The 25,382-nt window shown below is 39.8% G+C and overlaps 1 protein-coding gene across 4 annotated transcripts in view; it reads left to right on the forward strand.

Annotated features, from left to right (window-relative positions):
- Window positions 1-25,382, forward strand: part of VWA8 (von Willebrand factor A domain containing 8) — a 369,162-nt gene that overhangs the window by 62,360 nt on the left and 281,420 nt on the right. For all 4 annotated transcript variants that reach the window (XM_082602373.1, XM_082602374.1, XM_082602375.1 and 1 more), the window contains exons 5-11: window positions 10,129-10,296; window positions 15,082-15,246; window positions 16,016-16,065; window positions 16,795-16,903; window positions 19,102-19,206; window positions 22,872-23,003; window positions 25,165-25,299. In XM_082602373.1, the coding sequence (XP_082458499.1) occupies window positions 10,129-10,296; window positions 15,082-15,246; window positions 16,016-16,065; window positions 16,795-16,903; window positions 19,102-19,206; window positions 22,872-23,003; window positions 25,165-25,299 (864 nt within the window). The remainder of the gene's footprint in view (window positions 1-10,128; window positions 10,297-15,081; window positions 15,247-16,015; window positions 16,066-16,794; window positions 16,904-19,101; window positions 19,207-22,871; window positions 23,004-25,164; window positions 25,300-25,382) is intronic.

Raw genomic sequence — 25,382 nt, forward strand, 5'->3', positions numbered from 1 at the left:
TTCTTTGTATATTTAGTCTCTAAAAAAAAAATAGAGATAGTCTTTTTCTTCCCTTCAGATATTCAGATTGTTTGGGGGCGAATTACTATAGGGAAAATTAAATTTTAAGCAAAGGGGTCAGTATAAAACAGACAGATTTTTCTAGTAAAGCAGTATGGTATATATAAGCATGGGGGAAATCTCAACCAGTTCACTGTTATAAAAATACCACGTGTGTGGCAACTAATATCAGGAAAAGTATTGGAATGATAAATGCCATACTGTGGTAGACATATATGTTAAGTTAAGGAGCTTGAGCTTAGAAGGGAGGAGATCTGAGACTTAAGGAGGGCCTGAACTAGAGAAGTGGTAGAAGGAATGAGTTCCAGAAATACTAAAGAAGTCCAATCAGAAGGACATGGTGATAAATTGAATGTAGGAGATGAGATAGGAATCGAGGACCTGGCATGGGTGTATGGTGCTCCCACCTTAAATAGAAAGATAAGAGAAAGAGAAGGTTTGGGGGAAAATCTGATGTGTTCGGTGTTGTACAAGAGAGCCTGAGGTGCTTCTAGATTCTGATTGGAGACATCCATGTCACAGCACTGTGTGGTGGGGCTTGGGGGGAGCCTGAGGTTGAGAGTCGTTAGCATAACAGTGGTGGTTGCAACTATGTGATTAAGTATGATTACTCAGGCCAGACCTTACAGAGTAAGAAGAGTTTGGGGTTAAAGATGTAGTTCTGGCACCACCTACATGGAATGGGCAGGCAGAAAAGAAAGTTTTTTTTAAGAGAGTACAGTGCCATAAAGACCAAAAAAGGAGACTTTTAAGGAGAGAGTGATAACATAAATTTGACAGCATTAATCCTAGTCATGTTGTCAAGTACACAGGAGAAATGTCACTGAGGTTTTCTTTTCTTTTTTTTTTTTTTTATATTTATCTATTTGGCTGTGCCAGGTCTTAGTTGCAGCACGTGGGATCTTCATTGCCACATGTGGGATCTTTTAGTTGCGGCATGCAGGATCTTTAGTTCTGGTATGCGGGATCTTTAGTTGCGGCATGCGGGATCTAGTTCCCTGACCAGGGATTGAACCCGGGGCCCCTGCATTGGGAGTGTAGAGGCTTAGCCACAGGACCACCAGGGAAGTTGCGAGATTTCCTTTTTTTTTTTTTTTTTTAAAGCAGATTTTCAAGCATTTTGACCAAAAAGTAGATTTTTCCATTTTGTTCAGCATCTATCAGTTAAAGAAAGATTTTTTTTCACATCTTTAGTACTTTTTAAAAAAATATATTTTTCCTGCTTCTTACCATTTGGGGCCTACTTTATTTCCTATTTTTCTCTATTTCTAATTTTCTTAAACTTGGAAGACTTATAGGACTTTTGTTATGATCAACCTGCCATAGGCCAATGTAAAACCTGACTCTTCTGTTTTGCTAAGTTGTTAATGTTGTCAGCATCGAACATGACACTAAATCTGAATCCGTTTTGATGGTGACTCATTTAAAACATCACAGTCTTTTTTTCTTTTTTTAAAAATTTTTATTGGAGTATAGTTGCTTTACAATGTTGTGTTAGTTTCTACTGTACAGCAAAGTGAATCAGCTATATATATACATATATTCCCATAACCCCTCCCTCTTGCATCTCCCTTCCACCCTTCCTATCCCACCCCTCTAGGTGGTCACAAAGCACCGAGCTGATCTCCCTGTGCTATGCAGCTGCTTCCCACTAGCTATCTATTTTACATTTGGTAGTGTATATATGTCACTGCCACTCTCTCACTTCGTCCTAGCCTACCCTTGTCCCTCCTTGTGTCCTCAAGTCCATTCTCTACATCTGTGTCTTTATTCCTGTCCAGCCCCTAGGTTCTTCATAACCATTTTTTTTAAGATTCCATATATATGTGTTAGTATACGGTATTTGTTTTTCTCTTTCTGACTTACTTCACTCTGTATGACAGACTCTAGGTCCATCCACCTCATAACTACAAATAACTCAATTTCGTTTCTTTTTATGGGTGAGTAATATTCCATTGTACATATGTGCCACTTCTTCTTTATCCATTCGTCTGTCAATGGACACTTAGGTTGCTTCCATGTCCTGGCTATGGTAAATGGAACTGCAATGAACACTGTGGTACATGACTCTTTTTGAATTATGGTTTTCTCAGGGTATATGTCCAGTAGTGAGATTGCTGGGTCATATGATAGTTCTATTTTTAGTTTTTTAAGGAACCTCCATACTGCTCTCCATACTGGATTTATCAATTTACATTCCCACAAACAGGGCAAGAGGGTTCCTATTCGTCCACACCGTCTGCAGCATTTATTGTTTGTAGATTTTTTGATGATGGCCATTCTGACTGGTATGAGGTGATACCTCATTGTAGTTTTGATTTTCATTTCTCTAATGATTAGTGATGTTGAGCATTCTTTCATGTGTTTGTTGGCAGTCTGTATTATCTTTTCTGGAGAAATGTCTATTAAGCTCTTCTGCCCATTTTTGGATTCAGTTGTTTGTTTTTTTGATATTGAGCTGCGTTAGCTGCTTGTAAAGTTTGGAGACTAATCCTTTGTCAGTTGATTCATTTGCAAATATTTTCTCCCATTCTGTGGGTTGTCTTTTGGTCTTGTTTATGGTTTCCTTTGCTGTGCAAAAGCTTTGAAGTTTCATTAGGTCCCATTTGTTTATTTTTGTTTTTATTTCCATTTCCCTAGGAGGTGGGTCAAAAAGAATCTTGCTGTGATTTGTGTCTTAGCGTGTTCTGCCTATGTTTTCCTCGAAGAGTTTGATAGTTTCTGTCCTTACATTTAGGTCTTTAATCCATTTTGAGTTTCTTTTTGTGTATGGTGTTAGGGAGTGTTCTAATTACATTCTTTTACATGTAGCTGTCCAGTTTTCCCAGCAGCACTTATTGAATAAGCTGTCTTTTCTCCATTGTATATTCTTGCCTCCAGTATCAAAGATAAGGTGACCATATGTGTGTGGGTTCATCTCTGGGCTTTCTATCCTGTTCCATTGATCTATATTTCTGCTTTTGTGCCAGTACCATACTGCCTTGATTACTGTAGCTTTGTAGTATAGTCTGAAGTCCAGGAGCCTGATTGCTCCAGCTCTGTTTTTCTTTCTCAAGATTGCTTTGGCTAATTTGGGTCTTTTGTGTTTCCATACAAATTGTGCAATTTTTTGTTCTAGTTCTGTGAAAAATGCCATTGGTAGTTTGATAGGGATTGCACTGAATCTGTAGATTGCTTTGGATAGTGTAGTCATTTTCACAATGTTGATTCTTCCAATCCAAGAACGTGGTATATCTCTCCATCTGTTTGCATCGTCTTTAATTTCTTTCATCAGTGTCTTATAGTTTTCTGCATAAAGGTCTTTTGTCTCCATAGGTAGGTTTATTCCTAGGTATTTTATTCTTTTTATTGCAATGGTAAATGGGAGTGTTTCCTTAATTTTTCTTTCAGATTTTTCATCATTAGTGTGTAGTAATGCAAGAGATTTCTGTGCATTAATTTTTCGTCCTGCTACGTTACCAAATTCATTGATTAGCTCTAGTAGTTTTCTGGTAGAATCTTTAGGAATCTCTATGTATAGTACCATGTCATCTGAAAACAGTGACAGTTTTACTTCTTCTTTTCCCATTTGGATTCCTTTTATTTCTTTTTCTTCTCTGATTGTTATGGCTAAATCTTCCAAATCTATGTCGAATAATAGTGCTGAGGGTGGGCAGCCTTGTCTTGTTCCTGATCTTAGTGGAAATGTTTTCAGTTTTTCACCATTGAGAATGAAGCTGGCTGTGGGTTTGTCATATATGGCCTTTATTATGTTGAGGTAGGTAGCCTCTATGCCTACTTTCTGGAGGGTTTTTATCACAAATCGGTGTTGAATTTTGTCGAAAGCTTTTTCTGCATCTGTTGAGATGATCATATGGTTTTTACCCTTCAATTTGTTAATATGGTGTATCACATTGGTTGATTTGCGGATATTGAAGAATCCTTGCATTCCTGGGATTAACCCTACTTCATCATGGTGTATGCTCCTTTTCATGTGCTGTTGGATTCTGTTTTCTAGTATTTTGTTGAAGATTTTTGCATCTCTGTTCATCAGTGATATTGGCCTGTAGTTTTCTTTTTTTGTGACATCTTTGTCTGGTTTTGGTATCAGGGTGGTGGTAGCCTTGTAGAATGTGTTTGACAGTGTTCCCCCCTCTGCTATATTTTGGAAGAGTTTCAGCAGGATAGGTGTTAAGTCTTCTCTAAATGATTGGTAGAATTCTCCTGTGAATCCATCTGGTCCTGGGCTTTTGTTTGTTGGAAGAGTTTAAATCACAGTTTCAGTTTCAGTGCTTGTGATTGGTCTGTTTATATTGCCTATTTCTTCCTGATTCAGTCTCGGATGGTTGTGCTTTTGTAAGAATTTTCCATTTCTTCCAGGTTGTCCATTTTATTGGCATATAGTTGCTTGTAGTAATCTCTCATGATCCTTTGTATTTCTACAGTGTCAGTTGTTACTTCTCCATTTTCATTTCTAATTCTGTTGATTTGAGTCTTCCTTTTTTTCTTGATGAATCTGGCTAATGGTTTATCAATTTTGTTTATCTTCTCAATGAACCAGCTTTTAGTTTTATTGATCTTTGCTATCGTTTCCTTCATTTCTTTGTCATTTATTCCTGATGTGATCTTTATGATTTCTTTCCTTCTGTTAACTTTCTGGTTTTTTTTGTTGTTGTTGTTCTTCTTCTTCTTTCTCTAATTGCTTTAGGTGTAAGGTGAGGTTGTTTATTTGAGATTTTTCTTGTGTCTTGAGCTAGGACTGTATTGCTATAAACTTCCCTTTTAGAACTGCTTTTGCTGCATCCCATAGGTTTTAGGTCCTCATGTTTTCATTGCCATTTGTTTCTAGGTATTTTTTGATCTCCTCTTTGATTTCTTCAGTGATCTCTTGGTTATTTAGTAGTGTATTGTTTAGCCTCCATGTGTTTGTATTTTTTACAGATTTTTTCATGTAATTGATATCTAGTCTCATAGCATTGTGGTGAGAAAGATACTTGATACAATTTCAATTTTCTTAAATTTACCAAGGCTTGATTTGTGACCCAAGATATGGTGTATCTTGGAGAAGGTTCCATGAGCACTTGAGAAGAAAGTGTATTCTGTTGTTTTTGAATGGAATGTCCTATAAAAATCAATTAAGTCCATCTTGTTTAATGTATCATTTAAAGCTTGTGTTTCCTTATTTATTTTCATTTTGGATGATCTGTCCATTGGTGAAAGTGGGGTGTTAAAGTCCCCTTCTAGGATTGTGTTACCGTCGATTTCCCCTTTTATGGCTGTTAGCATTTGTCTTATGAATTGAGGTGCTCCTGTGTTGGGTGTTTAAATATTCACAATTGTTATATCTTCTTCTTGGATTGATCCCTTGATCATTATGCAGTGTCCTCTCTGTCTCTTGTACTTGTCTTTATTTTATTTTATTTTGTTTATTTATTTATTTTTTTTGCGGTACGCGGGCCTCTCACTGTTGTGGCCTGTCCCTTTGCGGAACACAGGCTCCGGACCCGCAGGCTCAGCAGCCATGGCTCGTGGGCCCAGCCGCTCCATGGCATGTGGGATCTTCCCAGACTGGGGCATGAACCCGTGTCCCCTGCATCGGCAGGCGGACTCTCTACCACTGCGCCACTAGGGAAAGCCCTTTGTCTTTATTTTAAAGTCTATTTTGTCTGATATGAGAATTTCTACTCCGGGGTTATTTTGATTTCCATTTGCATGGAATATCTTTTTCCATCTCCTCACTTTCAGTCTGTATGTGTCCCTAGGTCTGAAGTGGGTCTGTTGTAGAGCATATATGCGGGTCTTGTTTTTGTATCCATTCAGCCAGTCTATGCCTTTTGGTTGGAGCATTTAATCTATTTACATTTAAGGTAATTATCGATATGTATGTTTCTATTACCATTTTCTTAATTGTTTTGGGTTTGTTATTGTAGGTCTTTTCCTTCTCTTGTGCTTCCTGCCTAGAGAAGTTCCTTTAGCATTTGTTGTAAAGCTGGTTTGGTGGTGCTGAAGTCTCTTAGCTTTTTCTCATCTGTAAAGGTTTTAATTTCTCCATCTAATCTGAATGAGATTCTTGCTGGGTAGAGTAATCTTGGTTGTAGGTTTTTCCCTTTCATCACTTTAAATATGTCCTGCCACTCCCTTCTGGTTTGCAGAGTTTCTGCTGAAAGATCAGCTGTTAACCTTATGGGGATTCCCTTGTATGTTATTTATTGCTTTTCCCTTGCTGCTTTTAATATTTTTTCTTTGTATTTAATTTTTGATAGTTTGATTAATATGTGTCTTGGCATGTTCCTCCTTGGATTTATCTTGTATGGGCCTCTCTGCGCTTCCTGGACTTGATTGACTATTTCCTTTCCCATATTAGGGAAGTTTTCAACTATAATCTCTTCAAATATTTTCTCAGTCCCTTTCTTTTTCTCTTCTTCCTCTGGGACCCCTGTAATTCAAATGTTGGTGTGTTTAATGTTGTCCCAGATGTTTCTGAGACTGTCCTCAATTCTTTTTATTCTTTTTTCTTTATTCAGCTCTGCAGTAGTTATTTCCAATATTTTATTTTCCCGGTCCCTTATCCATTCTTCTGCCTCAGTTATTCTGCTATTGATTCCTTCTAGAGAACTTTTAATTTCATTTGTTGTGTTGTTCATCATTGTTTGTTTGCTCTTTAGTTCTTCTGTGTCCTTGTTAAACATTTCTTGTATTTTCTCCATTCTATTTCCAAGATTTTGGATCATCTCTACTATCATTACTGTGAATTCTTTTTCAGGTAGACTGCCTGTTTCCTCTCCATTTGTTTGGCCTGGTGGGTTTTTACTTTGCTCCTTCATCTGCTGCATATTTCTCTGTCTTCCCATTTTGCTTAGCTTACTGTGTTTTGGGGTCTCTGTTTCACAGGCTGCAGGTTTGTAGTTCCCGTTGTTTTTGATGTCTGCCGCCAGTGAGTAAGGTTGGTTCAGTGGGTTGTGTAGGCTTCCTGGTGGAGGGGACTAGTGCCTGTGTTCTGGTGGATGAGGCTGGATCTTGTCTTTCTGCTGGGCAGGACTGTGTCCGGTGGTGTGTTTTGGTGTGTGTGAACTTAGTATGATTTTAGGCAGCCTCTCTCCTAATGGATGGGGTTGTATTCCTGTCTTGCTAGTTGTTTGGCATGTGGTGTCCAGCACTGGAGCTTGCTGGTTATTGAGTGGAGCTGGGTCTTAGCATTGAGACGGAGATCTCTGGGAGAGCTCTCGCCAATTGATATTACGTGTGTCTGGGAGGTCTCTGGTTGTCCAATGTCCTGAACTTGGCTCTCCCACCTCAGAGGCTCAGACCTGACACCAGCCCAGAGTACCAAGACCCTGTCAGCCACATGGCTCAGAAGAAAAGGGAGAAAAAACAGCAAGCAAGAAAAAAATACAATAAAGTTATTAACGTAAAATTTTTTTAAATTATTAAAACAAAAAAAAGAAGAGATCAACCAAACCAATAAACAAATCCACCAATGATAGCAAGCACTAAAACAAGATAAACATAAAAATCCTAAACTATTCAGTTGCATACAGCAAACCCCAAGTCTACACTTGCTTCCGAAGTCCACTGCCTCAAATTTGGGATGATTCATTGTCTTTTTAGGTATTCCACAGATGCAGGGTACATCAAGTTGATTGTGAAGACTTCATTCTCTGCTCCTGGGGCTGCTGGGAGAAATTTCCCTTTCTCTTTTTGTTTGCATAGCTCCTGGGCTTCAGGTTTGGATTTGGCCCTGCTTCTGCGTGTACGTTGCCCTCTGGTGTCTGTTCGCCCAGACAGGAGGGGGTTAAAGGAGCGGCTGATTAGGGGACTCTGCCTCACTCAAGGAGGGGTACGGAGTGCAGGGCCTGCCTGCGGTGGCAGAGCCCGGTGTGAGCTTGCAACAGCCTGACGCGTGCTGTGTGTTCTCTCCGGGAACTTGTCGCTGGATCACGATACCCTGGCAGTGGCAGGCTGCACAGACTTCTGGGAGGGGAGGTGTGGATAGTGACCTGTGCTTGCACGCAGGATTCTTGGTGGCTGCAACAGCAGTGTTAGCATTTCATGCCCGTCTCTGGTGTCCGCACTGATAGCTGTGGCTTGTGCCCTTCTCTGAAGCTCATTTAGGTGGTGTTCTGAATCCCCTCTTCTCACACACCCCGAAACAATGGTCTCTCGACTCAGGCAGCTCCAGAGTTCTTCCTGGACTCCCTCCCGGCTGGCTGTGGTGCACTAGCCCCTTTAGGCTGTGTTCACACAGCCAACCCCAGTCCTCTACCTGGGTTCTGACCTCCAAAGCCCGAGCCTCAGCTCCCAGCCCCCACCCTTCCCAGCGGGTGAGCAGACAAGCCTCTCGGGCTGGTGAGTTCTGGTGGGCACTGATCTTCTGTGCGGGAATCTCTCCACTTTGACCTCCGCACCCCTGTTGCTGCGCTCTCCTCCATGGCTCTGAAGCTTCCCCCCTGCCCACCCGCAGTCTCCGCCAGTGAAGGGGCTTCCTAGTGTGTGGAAACCTTTCCTCCTTCGCTGCTCCCTCCCACTGGTGCAGGTCCCGTCCCTATTCTTTTGTCTCTGTTTTTTCTTTTTTCTTTTCCCTACCCAGGTACGTGGGGAGTTTCTTGCCTTTTGGGAGGCCTGAGGTCTTCTGCCAGCATTCATTAGGTGTTCTGTAGGAGTTGTTCCACATGTAGATGTATTTCTGATGTGTTTGTGGGGTGGAAGGTGATCTCCATATCTTACTCCTCCGCCATCCTGGAGGTCCTCTGACCCATATCTTCTTTATCCATTCCTCTGTTGATGGACTTTTAGGTGGTTTCCATGTCCTGACTATTATAAATGGTGCTGCCATGAACATTGGGGTGCATGTATCTCTTTGAATTATGGTTTTCTCAGGGTATATGCCCAGTAGTGGGATTGCTGGGTCACTTGGTAGTTCTATTTTTAATTTTTTAGGGAACCTCCATACTGTTCTCCATAGTGGCTGTACCAATTCACATTCCCACCAACCGTGCAAGAGGGTTCCCTTTTCTCCACACCGTCTCCAGCATTTATTGTTTGTAGATGTTGTGAAGATATGGCCATTCTGACTGGTGTGAGGTGATATCTCATTGTAGTTTTGATTTGCATTCTTCTATTTAAAAAAAAGAAAAACAAATACCATATGATATCACTTATATGTAAAATCTAAAACAGCCAAACTCATGAAAACAGAGACTAGAATGGTGGTTACCAGGGACTGGGGAATGGAGGATGTGGGGACATGTTGGTCAACGGGTACAAACTTCCAGTTATTTGATGAATAAATTCTCGAGATCTAATGTACAGCATGGGGTTATAGTTAGTAATACTGTGTTATAATCAAATAACTTATAAATTTATATGTCAATTATACCTCAATAAAGCTGAAATTTAAAAAAATTAAAAATAAATAAAATAAAACCTCACAATCTGCACCTGTTCTCACCTAGTTTATCTGATCTTCACAAAAATCTTGACAGGACAGATTGTAATCTTCATTTCTCGTTTCTATCAATAGTTAAGGAATCTGCTTCCTTAATTGCATTACTGATCCAAAGATAGCTCTTAGTTTTCTGTTTCATTGGGGATATATCTAAAATGTTACAGCTGAAATGGGAAGTAGCCACATGGCACAGGGAGATCAGCTGGGTGCTTTGTGACCAACTAGAGGAGTGGGATAGGGAGGGTGGGAGGGAGACGCAAGAGGGAGGAGATATGGGGATATATGTATACATATAGCTGATTCACTTTGTTATACAGCAGAAACTAACACACCATTGTAAAGCAGTTATACTCCGATATAGGTGTTAAAAAAAATTTTTTAGATAAAATTTACAGCTGAAAGGAGCCTTAGAGATCACCTCTTCTCATCACTTCATTTTACAAATGGGCAAGCAGGCCTAAAGAGAGAAAATCACTTGCTTAATATCATATTGGCAGGAAAAGCAAAACCATGATCTAGAACCCAGCTTTCCTGACTCCCGGTCCCTATAATAAGAACCACAGTTTAATTTGCATTACAAGTAAAATCAGGCCATGCTCCCCTGTGTTTGATAGTCTCATATTGCTTTTGTTTCTTGGAAATAGTGTGCAGTTCGTGCAGCCACAGAAGGTAGAACTCTCGTTTTGGAAGGCTTGGAAAAGGCGGAGAGGAATGTTCTTCCTGTTTTGAACAACTTGCTGGAAAATAGGGAGATGCAGCTTGAAGATGGACGCTTCCTCATGTCTGCCGAGCGTTACGACAAACTTCTCCAAGTAAGAAAAGAAAAATGTGACTGCTCTGTCTTAGCTGTTGAGCTGTGGGTTGGCCATTTGTTGTATAAGACATGATTGTGTCAGAACGTGGACAAACGTTCAGGTGGCGCATATCTTGGGCAACTGCCTGAAGTCAGTCATGCGTTTGCAGTTTTGTATGGCTCTTCTGTTTTCCACATCACGTTAGAAGACCTCCCAGATTTTTACTTCTGTTTGCCTATCTAATAACTATTCTTTCTTTCTCTTTTTTCTCCTTTTAATTCTTTTTCCCTTTCTCCCTCCTTTTCCATCTTCTTTTTCCCTTCTCTTCTTTCTCTCAACAAGCCTAATAGCTTCTAGACTGGGCTGGGCACCAGGAAGACTAAGCTGAATAAAATCCACTTGTTGGGTTCAGGAAGCTCAAAGCCCAGTAGATATTGACAGAAACGAGTAAAATATTTAAAGATACCCTGAAGGTCTCAGCTACCAGCGTCGCCTGCCTGAGTTGTTTGTAAGAGCTTCGCAACTGGAACCCCTGCTTCCATTCTGGCTCCCCCAGGGCAGTTAGTGATTGCTTTAAAACACGAGGCAGAACAGGTCATTCCTCTGCTGTAAACCTCTAATGCCTTCCTGCTCTACTCAGAATATAATCTAAAATCCTCACAATGGAATACAGGGTCTTGGGTGATGTGGGCCATTACTGCCTCTTTGGCCTTATCTCCTTCTATCCTTCTCCTTTTTCATTCCACTCCAGCTGCTAGTATTCTTTTTATTGTACCATAACCTGCTGGATATGCATTATCCTATCTTATCAGTGCTTTGCACGGGCACTTTGCTCTTCTGGAATGGTTTTCTCCCAGATATCTGCCTGGCTCATTCCTCTATCCCTTTCAAGTCTTTGCTCAAATGTAATACAGGCATACCTTGTTACATTGCACTTCGCTCTAGTGTGCTTTGCAGATATGGTGTTATTTACGAATTGAAGGTTTGTGGCAACCCTGCATCAAACGAATCAATGGGCACCATTTTTCTAACAGCATTTGCTTACTTCACGTCTCTGTGTTGCATTTTGGTAATTGTAACAATATTTCAAACTTTTTCATTGTTATTATGTTTGTTATGGTGATCTGTGACCCCTGATCTTTGACGTTACTGTTGCAGTTGTTTTGGGGCTCCTCGAAGCACACCCATGTATAAGATGGTGAACTTCATCAATAAATGTGTGTTCTGACAGCTCCACTGATCAGCTGTTCGTTCCCCACTCTGTGTCCCTCTTCTTGGGCCTCCCTATTCCCTGAGACACAACAATATTGAAATTAGGGCAATTAATAATCCTACAGTGGCCTCTAAGTGTTCAAGTGAAAGGAAAAGTCACTTGTCTCTCACTTTAAATCAAAAGCTAGAAGTGGGGCTTCCCTGGTTGCGCAGTGGTTGAGAGTCCGCCTGCCGATGCAGGGGACACGGGTTCGTGCCCCGGTCCTGGAAGATCCCACATGCCGTGGAGCGGCTGGGCCCGTGAGCCATGGCTGCTGGGCCTGCGCATCCTGAGCCTGTGCTCTGCAACGGGAGAGGCCACAACAGTGAGAGGCCCGCGTACCGCATAAACAACAACAACAAAAAAAGCTAGAAGTGATTAAGCTTAATGAGGAAGGCATGTTGAAAGCTGAGACAGGCCAAAAGCTAGGCCTGTTGCGCCAGTTAGCCAAGTTGTGAATGCAAAGGAAAAGTTCACGCAGGAAAGTAAAAGTGTTACTCCAGTGAACACACAAATGGTAAGAAAGAGAAACAGCCTTATTGCTGAAGAAAATTTTAGTGGTCTGGATAGAAGATCACACCAGCCACAGCGTTCCCTTAAGCCAAAGCCTAATCCAGAGGAAGGTCCTAACTCTCTTCAATTCTTTGAAGGCTGAGAGAGGTGAGGAAGCTGCAGAAGAAAAATTTGAAGTTAGCAGAGGTTGGTTCATGAGGTTTAAGGAAAGAAGCTGTGTCCATAACATAAAAGTGCAAAGTGAAGCAGCAAGTGCTTAGGTAGAAGCTGTAGCAAGTTATCCATAAGATTTAATTAATGAAGGTGGCTACACCAAACATCAGAGTTTCTGTGTAGATGAAACAGCCTTTTATTGGAAGAAGATGCCATCTAGGACTTTCACAGATACAGAGAAGTCGATGTCTGTCTTCAGAGCTTTAAAGCACAGGCTGACTCTCTTGTTAGGGGCTCATGCAGCTGGTGACTTTAAGTTGAAGCTAATGTTTATTTACCATTCTGAAAATCCTAGGGCCTTTAAGAATTATGTTACATCTACTCTGCTTGTGCTCTATAAATGGAACAACAAAGCCTGGATGATAGCACATCTGTTTACAGCATGGTTTATTGTTAAGCTCACTGTTGAGACCTACTGCTCAGAAAAAAAAAATTCCTTTCAAAATATTACTGTTCAATGACAATGCGTCTGGTCACCCAAGAGCTCTGATGGAGATGTACGATGAAATTCACGTTGTTTTCATGCCTGCTAACACAACATTCATTCTGCAGTCCATGGATCAAGGAGTAATTTCGACTTTCAAGTCTTATTATTTAAGCAATACATTTTGTAAGGGTATAGCTGCCATAGTAATTCCTCTGACATATCTGGGCAAACTAAATTGAAAACCTTCTGGAAAGGGTTTGCTATTGTAGATGCCATTAAGGACATTTATGATTCATAGGCAGAGATCAAAATATCAACGTTAACAGGAGTTTGGAAGAAGTTGACGCCAACTCTCATGGATGACTTTGAGGGGTTCAAGAGTTCAGTGGAGGAAGTAACTGCAGAGGTGACAGAAATAGCAAGAAAACTAGAATTAGAAGTGGAGCCTACAGATGTGACTGAACTGCTGCAATCTCATGATAAAACTTTAACAGATGAGGAGTTGCTTGCTATTGATGAGCAAAGGAAATGGTTTCTTGAGTTGGAATCTGCTCCTGATGAAGATACCGTGAAGGTTGTTAAAATGGCAACATATGATTTAGAATTTAGAACATAAACTTAGTTGATAAAGCAGAAGCAGGGTTCGAGAGGATTGACTCCAGTTTTGAAGGAAGTTCTACTGTGGGTCAAATACTATCAAATAGCAGTGCCTGCTACAGAGAGTCAATTGATGCAGCGAGCTTCACTGTGGCCTTATTTGAGGGAACTGCCACGGCCATCCCAGCCTTCAGCAGCCACCATCCTCATCAGTCAGCAGCCACCAACACTGAGGCAAGATCCTCTACCAGCACAAAGCTGACTGTTCACTGAAGGCTCAGAAGATGGTCAGCATTTTTTGGCAATAAAATATTTTTTAATTAAGGTATGTGCATTTTTTAGACATAATGCTGTTGCATACTTCATAGACTACAGTGTAGTGTAAACGTAACTTTTATACGAACTGGAAAACCAAAAAATGTTTGTGACTCACTTTATTGCAATATGTGTTTTATTGTGGTGGTCTGAAACCGAACCTGCAGTATCTCCGAGATCTGCCTGTATTACCAATGAAGCCTGCCCTCACCCTTTTATTAAGTACTTCAGTGTGTCCTCTGCCCCCGTACTCCTTTACTCTGCTCTATATTTTTCCACAAAGTCTTCTAATATCCCACATGATTTATTTACTTATGTTTTTAGCTCATTGTCTGCCTCCCTCTACTAGATTATACTTTCACTAGGCCAGGAATTTTGTCATTGTTGTTACCTCAAACTTTAGAACAATGCCTGGCACATGGTAGGTGCTCAATGACTATTTGTTGAATTAATGAATGAGTGCAATGAAGTCTTTAGATGCTGTGATATAAGAGGGTATAAAGAGGACAACAGCAAGGGACTGGGGGGCTCTTCAAAGGCTGAAGAACAGTGAGGAGACATTGGAAGGCTCAGGCAGAGAAGGAAAGTATGACTTTTTTTTTTTTTTTTTTTTTTTTTTTTTGCGGTACGTGGCCCTCTCAATGCTCGAAGTATGACATTTAACAGGTGACTGCTGTGGACCAGGTACTTTCATTTTCACATGCATTATCACATTTAACTTTCGTAACAGCCATAGTAATATTGGTGATATTATTTCCACTTTATAGATGAGAAAATTGAGGCTCAGAGGGTATGATAACAAGTTTTGGGTCACTTGGCTAGAAGGTGCACCAAGCACTAGAGCCAGGATTTGTGACTGCGAAATCTACGCTGTTTCCGGTCTCAGCTCCACCATAGAGTAGTTGCAGGAATGTGGGCAAGTTACGTAACTCCTTTGAACGTCAGTTTATTCATCCATGAAAAGGAATTAAATGTCTATTTGGATTCTGGTGAAAATTAAATGAGAAAAATTCATGGAAAGTGCTTATCATGTATTAAGTTTTCAAAGAATGTTCCTTATTATTATTAATATACCTTGGTAGAAATATATCCATAAACATAGTTATTTATTGAAGGTCCCTGGGCAGTCTCTGCTCTGCTGGTGGTCTACCCCTCTAGAACTACCATTTTATGACTTCTAGCTTGAACCAGTTTATTTTCCTTGCTCTTCCGACTGTTCCTTTGTGTTATTGACTAGGGTTTAGAGACCTGACCCACATCGCCTTTGTTCCTGGATGCTTCTCCTTTCAAACACCAGTCTTCATTTTGTGAGCCTTCCCTGGCATCCTGTTCCTGATTCCACTTTGCTCCCTTCCTTGACAGTTTGGCTTCAAGAGCATTCTCAAATACAGTTTACCCGGCAGTCAGGACATACATTCCTTAGCCTGGCTCTTGCACTTGTGATCTCTTTCATTATGCTGTAATTGTTGATTTCTTACTCCTTTAGAATCATACCAAAACAGAATTGGATGCTTGGAAGATTGTCCGAGTCAGTGAAGATTTCCGAGTGATTGCCTTGGGCTTGCCGGTACCTAGGTACTCTGGGAATCCATTAGATCCCCCGCTCCGGTCTCGATTTCAAGCCAGAGATATTTATTATCTACCCTTCCAGGTAAGTAGGAACAAAGATAATTTATTTTATTTTTAAATTTGTATTTATTTATTTATTTATTTATTTAAAAATTTATTTATTTATTTATTTTTGGCTGTGTTGGGTCTTCGTTTCTGTGCGAGGGCTTTCTCCAGTTGTGGCAAGCGGGGGCCACTCTTCATCGCAGTGCGCGGGCCTCTCACTGTCATGGCCTCTCTTGTTGCGGAGCACAGGCTTGTATTTATTTTTAATTGAAGTATAGTTGATTTACAATATTAGTTTCAGGTGTTCAACATAGTGATTCGATATTTTCATAGGTTATACTTCATTTAAAGTTATTCTAAAATATTGGCTACATTCCCTGTGCTTGTAGCTTATTTTATACATAGTAGCTTATACCTCTTAATCCCCTCTTCCATCTTGCCCCTCTTCCCTTAAGGATAGTTTATTTTTTAAATAGTATTCCTGTTTATAATAAATTCAATTACTATAAAAATGTTACTGTGTTTGTAGATGTCCCCCTCAGTAGTTGATGGAAAGAAAAATGGATATAAAGGTAAAGAAAATCTCTGGAAACTAGAAAGAAAAGTTATTGTGGTATTATTTGTCTGAAAGATTTTTTTAAAAGACCAACTCTTCTTTTAGAAATGACATGTATCAAGAAATGATTTTTTGCTATTAATTACATAGTGTCTACTTAATTAAAAGGTTGAATTATGTCTGTCAAACATTTGCATTTAATCTGTTACAATCCTTATTAATCAATTTGATATGTTTTATGTTATTTTAGGACCAACTTAAACTGTTGTATTCAGTTGGAGCCAATGTTTCTGCTGAGAAGTAAGTATTTCAGATATATATATATGGACACTTAACATTGAATTTGTTTTGCCCATTCATTGATCAACTGATTCATTCATTCATTCAACAACTGTTTGAAGAATTTTTCAGTAGCTATGGAACCAGCTAATGATAAAGTTAATAAGACATGATCTTTGATGGCAAGAAACTCAAGATCTAGTAGAGTTAACAGATATGTATATAAATACCTTACTTTAACACAGTGTAGTAAGGGCCATAATTTCAGAGTATTGGGGGATGTTGTGGTTGAGACTTTATAAGGGCTTCACAAAGGCATTGTCATTTGAGATGGGTCCCAAAGAATGAGTAGGCTTTTGACTGATAGAGAATGGAATTAAGGAATTCTAAGAAAAAAATTTTAAAGCATGGCACGAGAATATATGCCTTATTCTTGGGTCTATGAAAAGCTCCCAGAGGCTGGAGTTTGGATTTAGATTGAGAAAGGTGGGAGGTGACGCTGGCAGAGTAGTTTTGGGCCAGGTTATGAAAAACCTCACATATTGGGACAGATTTAAGAAATATATATGTGAACCTAATCAGCTTGAGTTTGAAATGGAATATTATAATATGGAACTATTCCCTAAGAATTAAATAGTGGATGTCAACTTTTTCGATTAATTAAATTGGCCCAACTATTTTATATGTAACAGATTTTATGTATTATAACTATTAGAATAAAATTTAATATCACTTTTTGTTTTCCCCTAGAATTTCTCAACTCTTATCCTTTGCCACCACTCTCTGTTCCCAAGAATCTTCTACTCTTGGACTTCCAGATTTTCCTTTAGATAGTTTACCAGCTGCAGTTCGAATCCTGGTATGTATAAAATAAATTAATGACTGGTATACCCAAATGTGGCAAAGAAAACTTAAAAGTTAACCCTTGGAGGTTAATCATTTCCATTTGCCTTATTATACTCTTCTATAAATATTGTAAGGCCTGAGATTAATTTGCTGTGCAGCCCAGGAAACTGTGCAGAGACCACTGATGTGTTCTGAGTCCTTAAAGAGCTTACAGCCTTGGACGGGGGAAGGTAGACCTGCAGCTCAGGTGAAAGTTCCACAGAGGGAAGGAGGACTTCTACCTGATCATGCAGAGGTCTGCGGCAGTGTAAGTCGTGCCTCAGACTCGCCCCAACCTGAGGCAGGGGAGCTGGGACTTTCACACTCAGCACCATCCATCTCACTGGTTAGCAATCGTCCCAGGGGGCACACATTCCCAGGCACTAGCTGCTCTCCCACTCTGGGAGCCAAGCTGGCTCCAGGAGCTCAAGGGCAGTTTTCTTGGAAAGACCTGCAGCAGCTGGCTGTTGGAAGGGAAAGCTGGGAGGCACATGAAGGAGGAAAATGGGTGAGGGGATTTGGTGGAAGACAGACGTTGTCCACCACAGTTTCACGAAGGTCATGACAGTAGTGTCTGGAGTGTTCCCTAGGCAGAGGGAACAGCATGGGCCAAAGGTGTTAAATCACAAAAGGGCCTGGTGTGTTTTTCGGAGAATGATGATAAATTGTATCACTGGAGCAAGCACGTGTGCCGAAGAGAAAGGTTAGGACCTTATTGTGAAGTGTTTTGCATGGTGAGTGAAGTTGTCTGTATTTTCTGGTGTGGAAGAAGTGGCCCATTAGACATTATTAAGTAGATGGGATGTGTGGCAATCAGATATATGTTGGAGGAAGACACCTCTGCTGGCAGCGAGGTGAGGTGGGGGGAGCGTGGATGCACAGGGAACAGGTAGGAGACTCTGCTAAGGAGAGCATAATCCAAGGTAGTAGTGACAACACTTAGACAAGAGACTTATTTTTAATCTCCTGTTGCTTTTTTTTTCTTTTTTTTTTTTTTGTGGTACGCGGGCCTCTCCCATTGCGGAGCACAGGCTCAGCGGCCATGGCTCATGGGCCCAGCCACTCCACGGCATGTGGGATCTTCCCGGACCAGGGCACGAACCCATGTCCCCTGCATCAGCAGGCGGACTCTCAACCACTGCGCCACCAGGGAAGCCCTCTCTTGTTGCTTTTTATTTTACGTTTCCTGAGGGTCAGTGAGTTAGGTTTCTCAGGTATTGTTTATACTGTTCTATACATCTGGAACAGCATTTTTCCTCCTATTTATCACATCTTCTACTTTTCATTCTTTTTGTTTTTTCCTTGGAACTTTTTACTTTGACAATTCTCAGATCTAAGAAAAAGTTCAAAAATAGCAAAACCTAAATCCATAATCCCTTTAACTAGAATCACCAACTTTTAACATATTGCCACTTTTGTTTGCACTTTCTCATTTTTTTCTAAACAATTCTGAAAGTAAATTGTAGTCAGTATTCTTAAGTACTTCAGTATGCAACTTCTAAGAATTAGAACATTCTTCTACATAACCAGAACACTGTTATCACACCCCTCAGCATGTTAACAGTAATTCTGTAATGACATCTAATAGTCCATATTGAAATTTCCCTAGTTGTCCTTGTTAGTAGACTTTTTAAAGTAGGGTAAACCGAATTGGGAAAGCAATCTGGGGGGAAGGGTTTGAGGATAATGAACACTTTCTAACTTTGTAGTTATAACAGTGAAGCTAGGAGTATGTGGATGAGATTAACTCAGGTTAGGAGTAGAGGAAAAAGAGAAGGTACTTTGGAATGAGTAGGATAGGGAAGTGTGTTCAGACCTGTAGTTTCAGACATGCTGAATGGGAGTCTATGGGACATCCATATAGTCACGTCTAATGGGCAATTGAGAGTTTAGGTCTAGAGCGCAAGAAAAAGGTCAGGACTGGAGACAGAGACATGGGAGCCATCAACACATACACGGCAGCTGAAAGATGAGAGTGGGTGAGTTTACCAAGGGAAAGGGTGTGGAACAAGAAGAGGAAACAATGAATATTTGCCTTTGTAGACTTCTGGAAAACAGGAGAAACTGGGTATTGTTTATAATGCAATTTCAATGTCATATGTACATTTTTGTTAAATTTTCTCTGATTATTTTAGGTGTTCTTCATTCCTATGTATTTTTCCTCCTAAATAGGATTCCTTTCCTATGATGTCCATCGAACATGCAATCCGGTGCCTTTACCCGTACACTATTTTACTAGGACATGAAGGGAAGATGGCTGTGGAAGTTGTTTTAAAAGTAAGTATCTGATGGAGATATATGTATGTGTATAGCTGATTCCTTTGTTATAAAGCAGAAACTAACACACCATTGTAGAGCAATTATACTCCAATAACGATGTTAAAAAAAAAAGTATGTATGTGCTTCACTTTCTTTCCTTACCTTTCCCATTTTCTCTTCTTGTCCCTTCTCTTCCCTTCTTCTCATCTCTCTCTTACCCTTCTTTCCTACTTTTCTTTCTCCATCTTTCTTTCTTTCCCTTGTCTTCTTTTCCACATGTGGAGGCATTGTCATGTCAGTAATGGGGCGTAAACATTCCTTCTGCATTTATTAGTAGGCATTCTACACTAAGGAAGAGCCTTTTCTTCTCCTCCATGTATTTATTTATTCTTTTATATCAATATGCACTTATGGATCCCTATTTTATTCAGTGGGTTATAATTGATTACTATCGTCATTTATTTTGATGCTAAAATTATCCCAGGTCTTGGCCAGTGAGAGCCACTTCAAGCGGACCCTTGGCGAGAGAGAGTTATTGACTCACCCCAAATAATTCCTTTTTATGAAAGACTGTTTTTGTTTTTCTTACACAGTTTGGGTCAAGGTGTATAGGTTTCTAAGGAGTAGGTAGAATGTGAACACTAAGCTGTTGTGGTCTTGTGTATAGGCCCTTCATTTTCTGGAGGCCAGAATTTGACATATGGAGTGGTGTTAGTTTCTCCCTTATCCCAAAGAATACACAGGGTCTTTGGGAGTACAGAAGTACTCTCTATGCAGCTAATAATAGTGAGAAGGGCTCAGAAGAGTGGAACAATAGATTCTAGTTACTTCAGTGGGATTTTATTTCATATATCAGCCAACCCAAGAAACAGTATTTTCATTGATTGGTGATGTCAATAATAATAATAACAAAATAAAACTAACAAAACGCCGTTCCTCATAAATGCTAAACAGTATAGTTAAGGGCAGAATCTAAAAGAAAAACATAAAGAAGCAAGGGGAAAGTAACGGTCAATAAAGAGGCAAAGGAAAGTAGAAGAGACAGCAAAGAATAGAAGCAGGGCTAGGGACAGTGAAATAGCAGCCACTGATGAAAGGGAAGAAAGGGATTTGCTGTGTGTGTGAGAAGGGGTGAGGGAGAGGGAGGGGAAAAAGGAGAAGGTGGAAGGATGTTAAGGAGATAATGAAGAACCATTTGGAAATGGGGAAATTAATGCCTATGCTCAAGGAGTTAGGAAACTACCAGTCTGACTGTATAGTTCACTCTAAGATTCATTCCAGCCTCTGAAAAACAGAACTAGAACTCATCTTTGATTTAATTAACATCTGAGCTACTTTGGCATTGGTCATTGAAATAGAGTACCTAGTGTTTGAGAAAAGAGGCTGTGATTACAGATGAACTCCCTAGATGACCATCAGCACAAAGTCCACTGCCTTGGGAACAAGGGTACGTAGGGTAGAAGAAAATGTCAGAGTTCTGATAAAATGAAGCAATGTAAAGTTTTGTGACACAACCAGGAGAAGGCATTCAGTGTCTAGATAAGTCCATTATGAACATAGGTCTTTATTTTTACTAAGAAAACACTTTGATGCGTTTCTGGTCTCTAATTTCAAAATTAGTCATACAAACTCTATAAAGTTATAGAATACCTTTAAAGAGTTGAGTTTTCCAAAGAAAGTAGTCAGTGCTGCTTCATTTTGTTTGGCCTTTATTTTGACCTTTATAATTAAGGGGAACATAGAGCACTGATTGAGGATCCATATTACAAACAGGAATTCTTTCAAATCTGATTGTAGAGTTTTAAAAAAAACAGGAAAAAGGGGAATTTTGTTACTTATGTAAGAGAAGAAAAAGTGATTGTCTTTTCTTGCCTTAATTTTGTGAAGAATTATATATCTGTTTTACTCCTCAATTTCCTTTTTGATTAAGAGTCTTTAAATTTCCTATGCCAACAAATGGTAACTCACCTTGCAACTTGAGTTCTTTTCCTATTTTAGTGTATTCTAGCCTACTATTTTTATTCTACTGAAATATTTTAGTTTGAATTATTTATAAGGACATAACCAGTACAGCAAGTGTGGTTCAAGGCATTAGTGTTCATTTCTGGAATATAAATGCTCTGACATTAATCCTATATCAAGCTAAACTGACATTACTATGGCTGGAGTGAAAACATACCTTTAAGCTCATATATATATTTTCTTAGAATTTAATGGGTCTAGGTTCTAAATTCCAATGAATTTAATTACTTTGCTATGGCTTCCTTTCCAATTGAACCTCCTTAAAATACAGTGTACCCTTTTTTTTTTGGCATGAAATTATGGTGTCAATGATTGTTATTTGTCTACAGCATGGAAGCAATTCCTACCACATGTGTGACACCATGGGAGTTTGCATATATAAATTGTGCAAAGTATAAAACTTATGTTTTTTATGGTAGCACATATAAACAATTTTTCTTAGGCTTGGGAAGAGGAATGATTGTCTTGAGTACTTAAGACACAGCTATGAAGACATGATCTGGGCTGTTATGTTTACAGTGTTGAAGTTGAAAATAATTTTCTTCCCCAAAATATATTTTCTAGAGTTGAGTCATTCTGTTGAATAAGCAGTAATCTGTTCTTTCATTGAGTTTCAAGTCTTTCACTATAGTGATAATGTTCTAAAAGTATTGTAGAATTTGGGGGGAATAATTTCTGCCTGTTTAACACTAAAAATGAGTTAAGCTCTTAATATTGAACATTCTGCTGTTAGTAGGGCATAGGATTTAATTAATTTTCAATTAGTATCCTCATATTTCATATACTTATTTGTGTCCTCTGTGTGCTTTTTTTTTTTTTTTTTTTTTTGCGGTACGCAGGCCTCTCACTGTTGTGGCCTCTCCCATTGCGGAGCACAGGCTCTGGATGCACAGGCTCAGCGGCCATGGCTCACGGGCCCAGCCGCTCCATGGCATGTGGGATGTTCCTGGACCGGGGCACGAACCTGTGTCCCCTGCATTGGCAGGCAGACCCCCAACCACTGCGCCACCAGGGAAGACCCTGTGTGCATTTTTTATATAACGAGCTGGGATTAGGGGGTGTAACCTAGTGTTAGAACATTGATCATTGGCCTACATGGAGAAAGAATGAATGGTCTGGGCCTTTTAAATCCAGTTTGACAAATATTGAGAACCTACACTGTAGAAGGCACTGTGCCAGATACTGTGGAAGATTGATTGTTATACTTTATTGTAATCAGTTAAACTAACCACACAAGCAATCAGCAGACGGGTGTCCAGGCAGCTATTAACTTCAGTTGATTTAAGAAATCAACTGATATAGGCCTTATTTTAATTTCCTTTAGCATGTTTTCAAGAGTCTGATCATCCTTTTCTAGGAAACTGGAACCTTCAATTATCAAGCATTGTAGGCTGCAAACTTCTACCAGATCAGGAACTCAGCGATTCCATTTTTTAGCATTTAGTAAATTTTAGGGACTATTTTCATATCACCTTAGTAATTAGCTTAAGGAGACTGAATGGTATCTGTAAAAATAGGGGAAAAAATTCTCATTAATTTTTTTACCTTTATTTTTATAACATAGAGTGGGTTTCAGTTCTAATTAAGATGGAACCTTCCAGATATCCAACATTAATACTAAAATAAAAAGTAAATTACATGTCCTTCTGGTAATTTTACAGCGCTTTGAACTTCAAGATTCAAGAAGCTCTGTGCTTCCTGAAGAGGTTGTGAGAGTGGAGAAGATGACTGAAAACCATGTCTTCCAAGCTTCTGTGACCATCCGGATTGCAGAAAAAGAGGTGACCATTAAGGTAATGAATGAATCAAGGTTCGTACTTTCTAAGATGTGCCTTGTTCTGTCCATTTTTATGACCTAAATTGGGCTTATGATTCCTTTATAAGTCTTTGGTTCCATAGCATCACATCTATATACGTGTATCTGTATATCTATATATCCAGAGTCATGTATGGTTTCAAACTGGAAAAGTTCAGCAGAAACATAGGGATAGCTTTTCATCAAAAACCGAAGTCAGCCTCTGAGAAAATCAAATAAAGTGTTTATTAATGAAAGCGTTTTGTGTTCTGAGTCCTTGGTAAGAAACAGTCATTGTTTTCAAACATATTTTAACAACTAAGGAACGCTCTTTTCAAATAAAATCTTGGTCAGCTACATGAAACAGTTAAGAGAGGAGCTGTTGTAGTTGAACAGTTTTTAGAGGAGGGGAACGACATTTGCTCATAGAGCTCCAACTGCTTGCTCTGCTTCCCTTTTCCCTAACCCTTCCCTTGAGGGTCCTAAGAACCCTAAGAGGTGATAGGAAGCTAACACTAGGAAACACAGCCTGAAAAACGCTGACAATTAGATTGTAAGTGAATGTAGGAAAGAATAAATGCTTGCCTTCTTATGTTATGACAGAGCAAGCATTCATGATAGGCTTTTTTTTTTTTTTTGCGGTACGCGGGCCTCTCACTGTTGTGGCCTCTCCCGTTGCGGAGCACAGGCTCCGGACGCGCAGGCTCAGCGGCCATGGCTCACGGGCCCAGCCGCTCCGCGGCATGTGGGATCTTCCAGGACCGGCACACAAACCCGTGTCCCCTGCATCGGCAGGCGGACTCTCAACCACTGCGCCACCAGGGAAGCCCCATGATAGGCTTTTTTGTTTGTTTGAACGTGATATTAGTAATACTTATTCAGGTCACTGTAGTTACTCAATCATCAAACAAAACATTGGTTATGTCTACCATGAACCAGGCTCTGTATTAAAATCCACTCAGTGCCTGCAGTGTACTAGTTACTGTATTTTTCTCTTCACATATATTATACCATTTAAATCCCCCAATAACCCCGGAGATAACTTTTATTATCTCCATTTTATAGATTAGAAAACAGATGTGAAGAGGGTCATCAGTTCACCCATGGTCACCAGCTACCAAATGGCACAGCTGGGCCTTCTAGACAGCACACTCCACACGACACTCTTCTGTCTCCTTCAGATGAGTGACCTCACAGCTGATGGTTTAGGATAGAGGCAGATGATTAAGAACTGCACTGGAATGGCTACGGAGATGTAGAGACGGAAGTAACACCAGGAGTCAGGAGAAGGACTAGAGAAAGTTTCAGAGAGGAGATGGGGCTTGAGCTAAGTCTAATGACACAGGAGTTTTCCAGTGGCCCAGGAATGGAAAGGTGATAGGACATTTCAGGCGGTTTGAACAGAATGTCCAGGGACATGAGATGTGAGCGAGCTTTCATTATTTGCTTCCCTTTGGTAATGGCTTTCTAACATCATTGCCTCCCAGCCCTTCAAGTTAGCCTTCTATGTTACCACCAGGATGATCTTTCTTAAAAACAAATCTGATCTTGTCACTTCCAAACTTGTAATTCTTTAGGGTTTGTGTTGTCTACAGTATGATCAAGTCCGGAGTCCCCAGCAGGGCATGGAAATCCAGGAGACTTTAATAAGGAGGAGATAGGAAATAAAAGGAAGTAGGTGTGAAGGATGGGAGATTTTAAGAACAGATGCTTCTGAGTGGCAAACTAAAATAAGAGTGGAAAAAGATTTGTGGACAGTTTAGAAATCAGGAGATCTTTGGTGATTTTAGAGAATCCCAGTAGATTGATTTTAAATTCTGTACTTATAACTGAAATTTGGGCAAAAACCTTCATTCTCAAGCAGTGACATTGTTATTATAAGTTATAAATAGTATGAAAATTACTTGATTCATATGAAAATGTCTGACAGCATAGGGCTTTAATTTCAGAGGGATGATTGATTTGGAATTTTGATGAAAACGATCATCAGATGTGTGAATGAGAAAATAATTGTTGCTCTATTGAAATATCAAAAACAGTATAGAATTGAATTGAGCAGGAAATTAGTAGGGGCTTTTAAATGGCAGTTGTATGCTTTCATTTAACTATTATTTTGAGAAAAACATGTGCATATTATATTTACCTCTCTTTAATTATAGGTGCCAGCTGGGACCAGGCCATTAAGTCAACCTTGCACATCAGACCGTTTTATACAAACTTTAAGCCATAAACAACTACTGGCTGAAATGATGCAGTCTCACATGGTTAAGGACATATGTTTAATTGGAGGAAAAGTAAGAATAGCAGCCTCACTGCTAAGTTCTGTTTCCTGACTTTTGGTGGTTTTGACTTATCCCTTGAATGATTGTGTTTCCAT

Source organism: Mesoplodon mirus, assembly GCF_964341445.2.
Source record: "Mesoplodon mirus genome assembly, chromosome: 17".
Classification (NCBI taxonomy): domain Eukaryota; kingdom Metazoa; phylum Chordata; class Mammalia; order Artiodactyla; family Ziphiidae; genus Mesoplodon; species Mesoplodon mirus.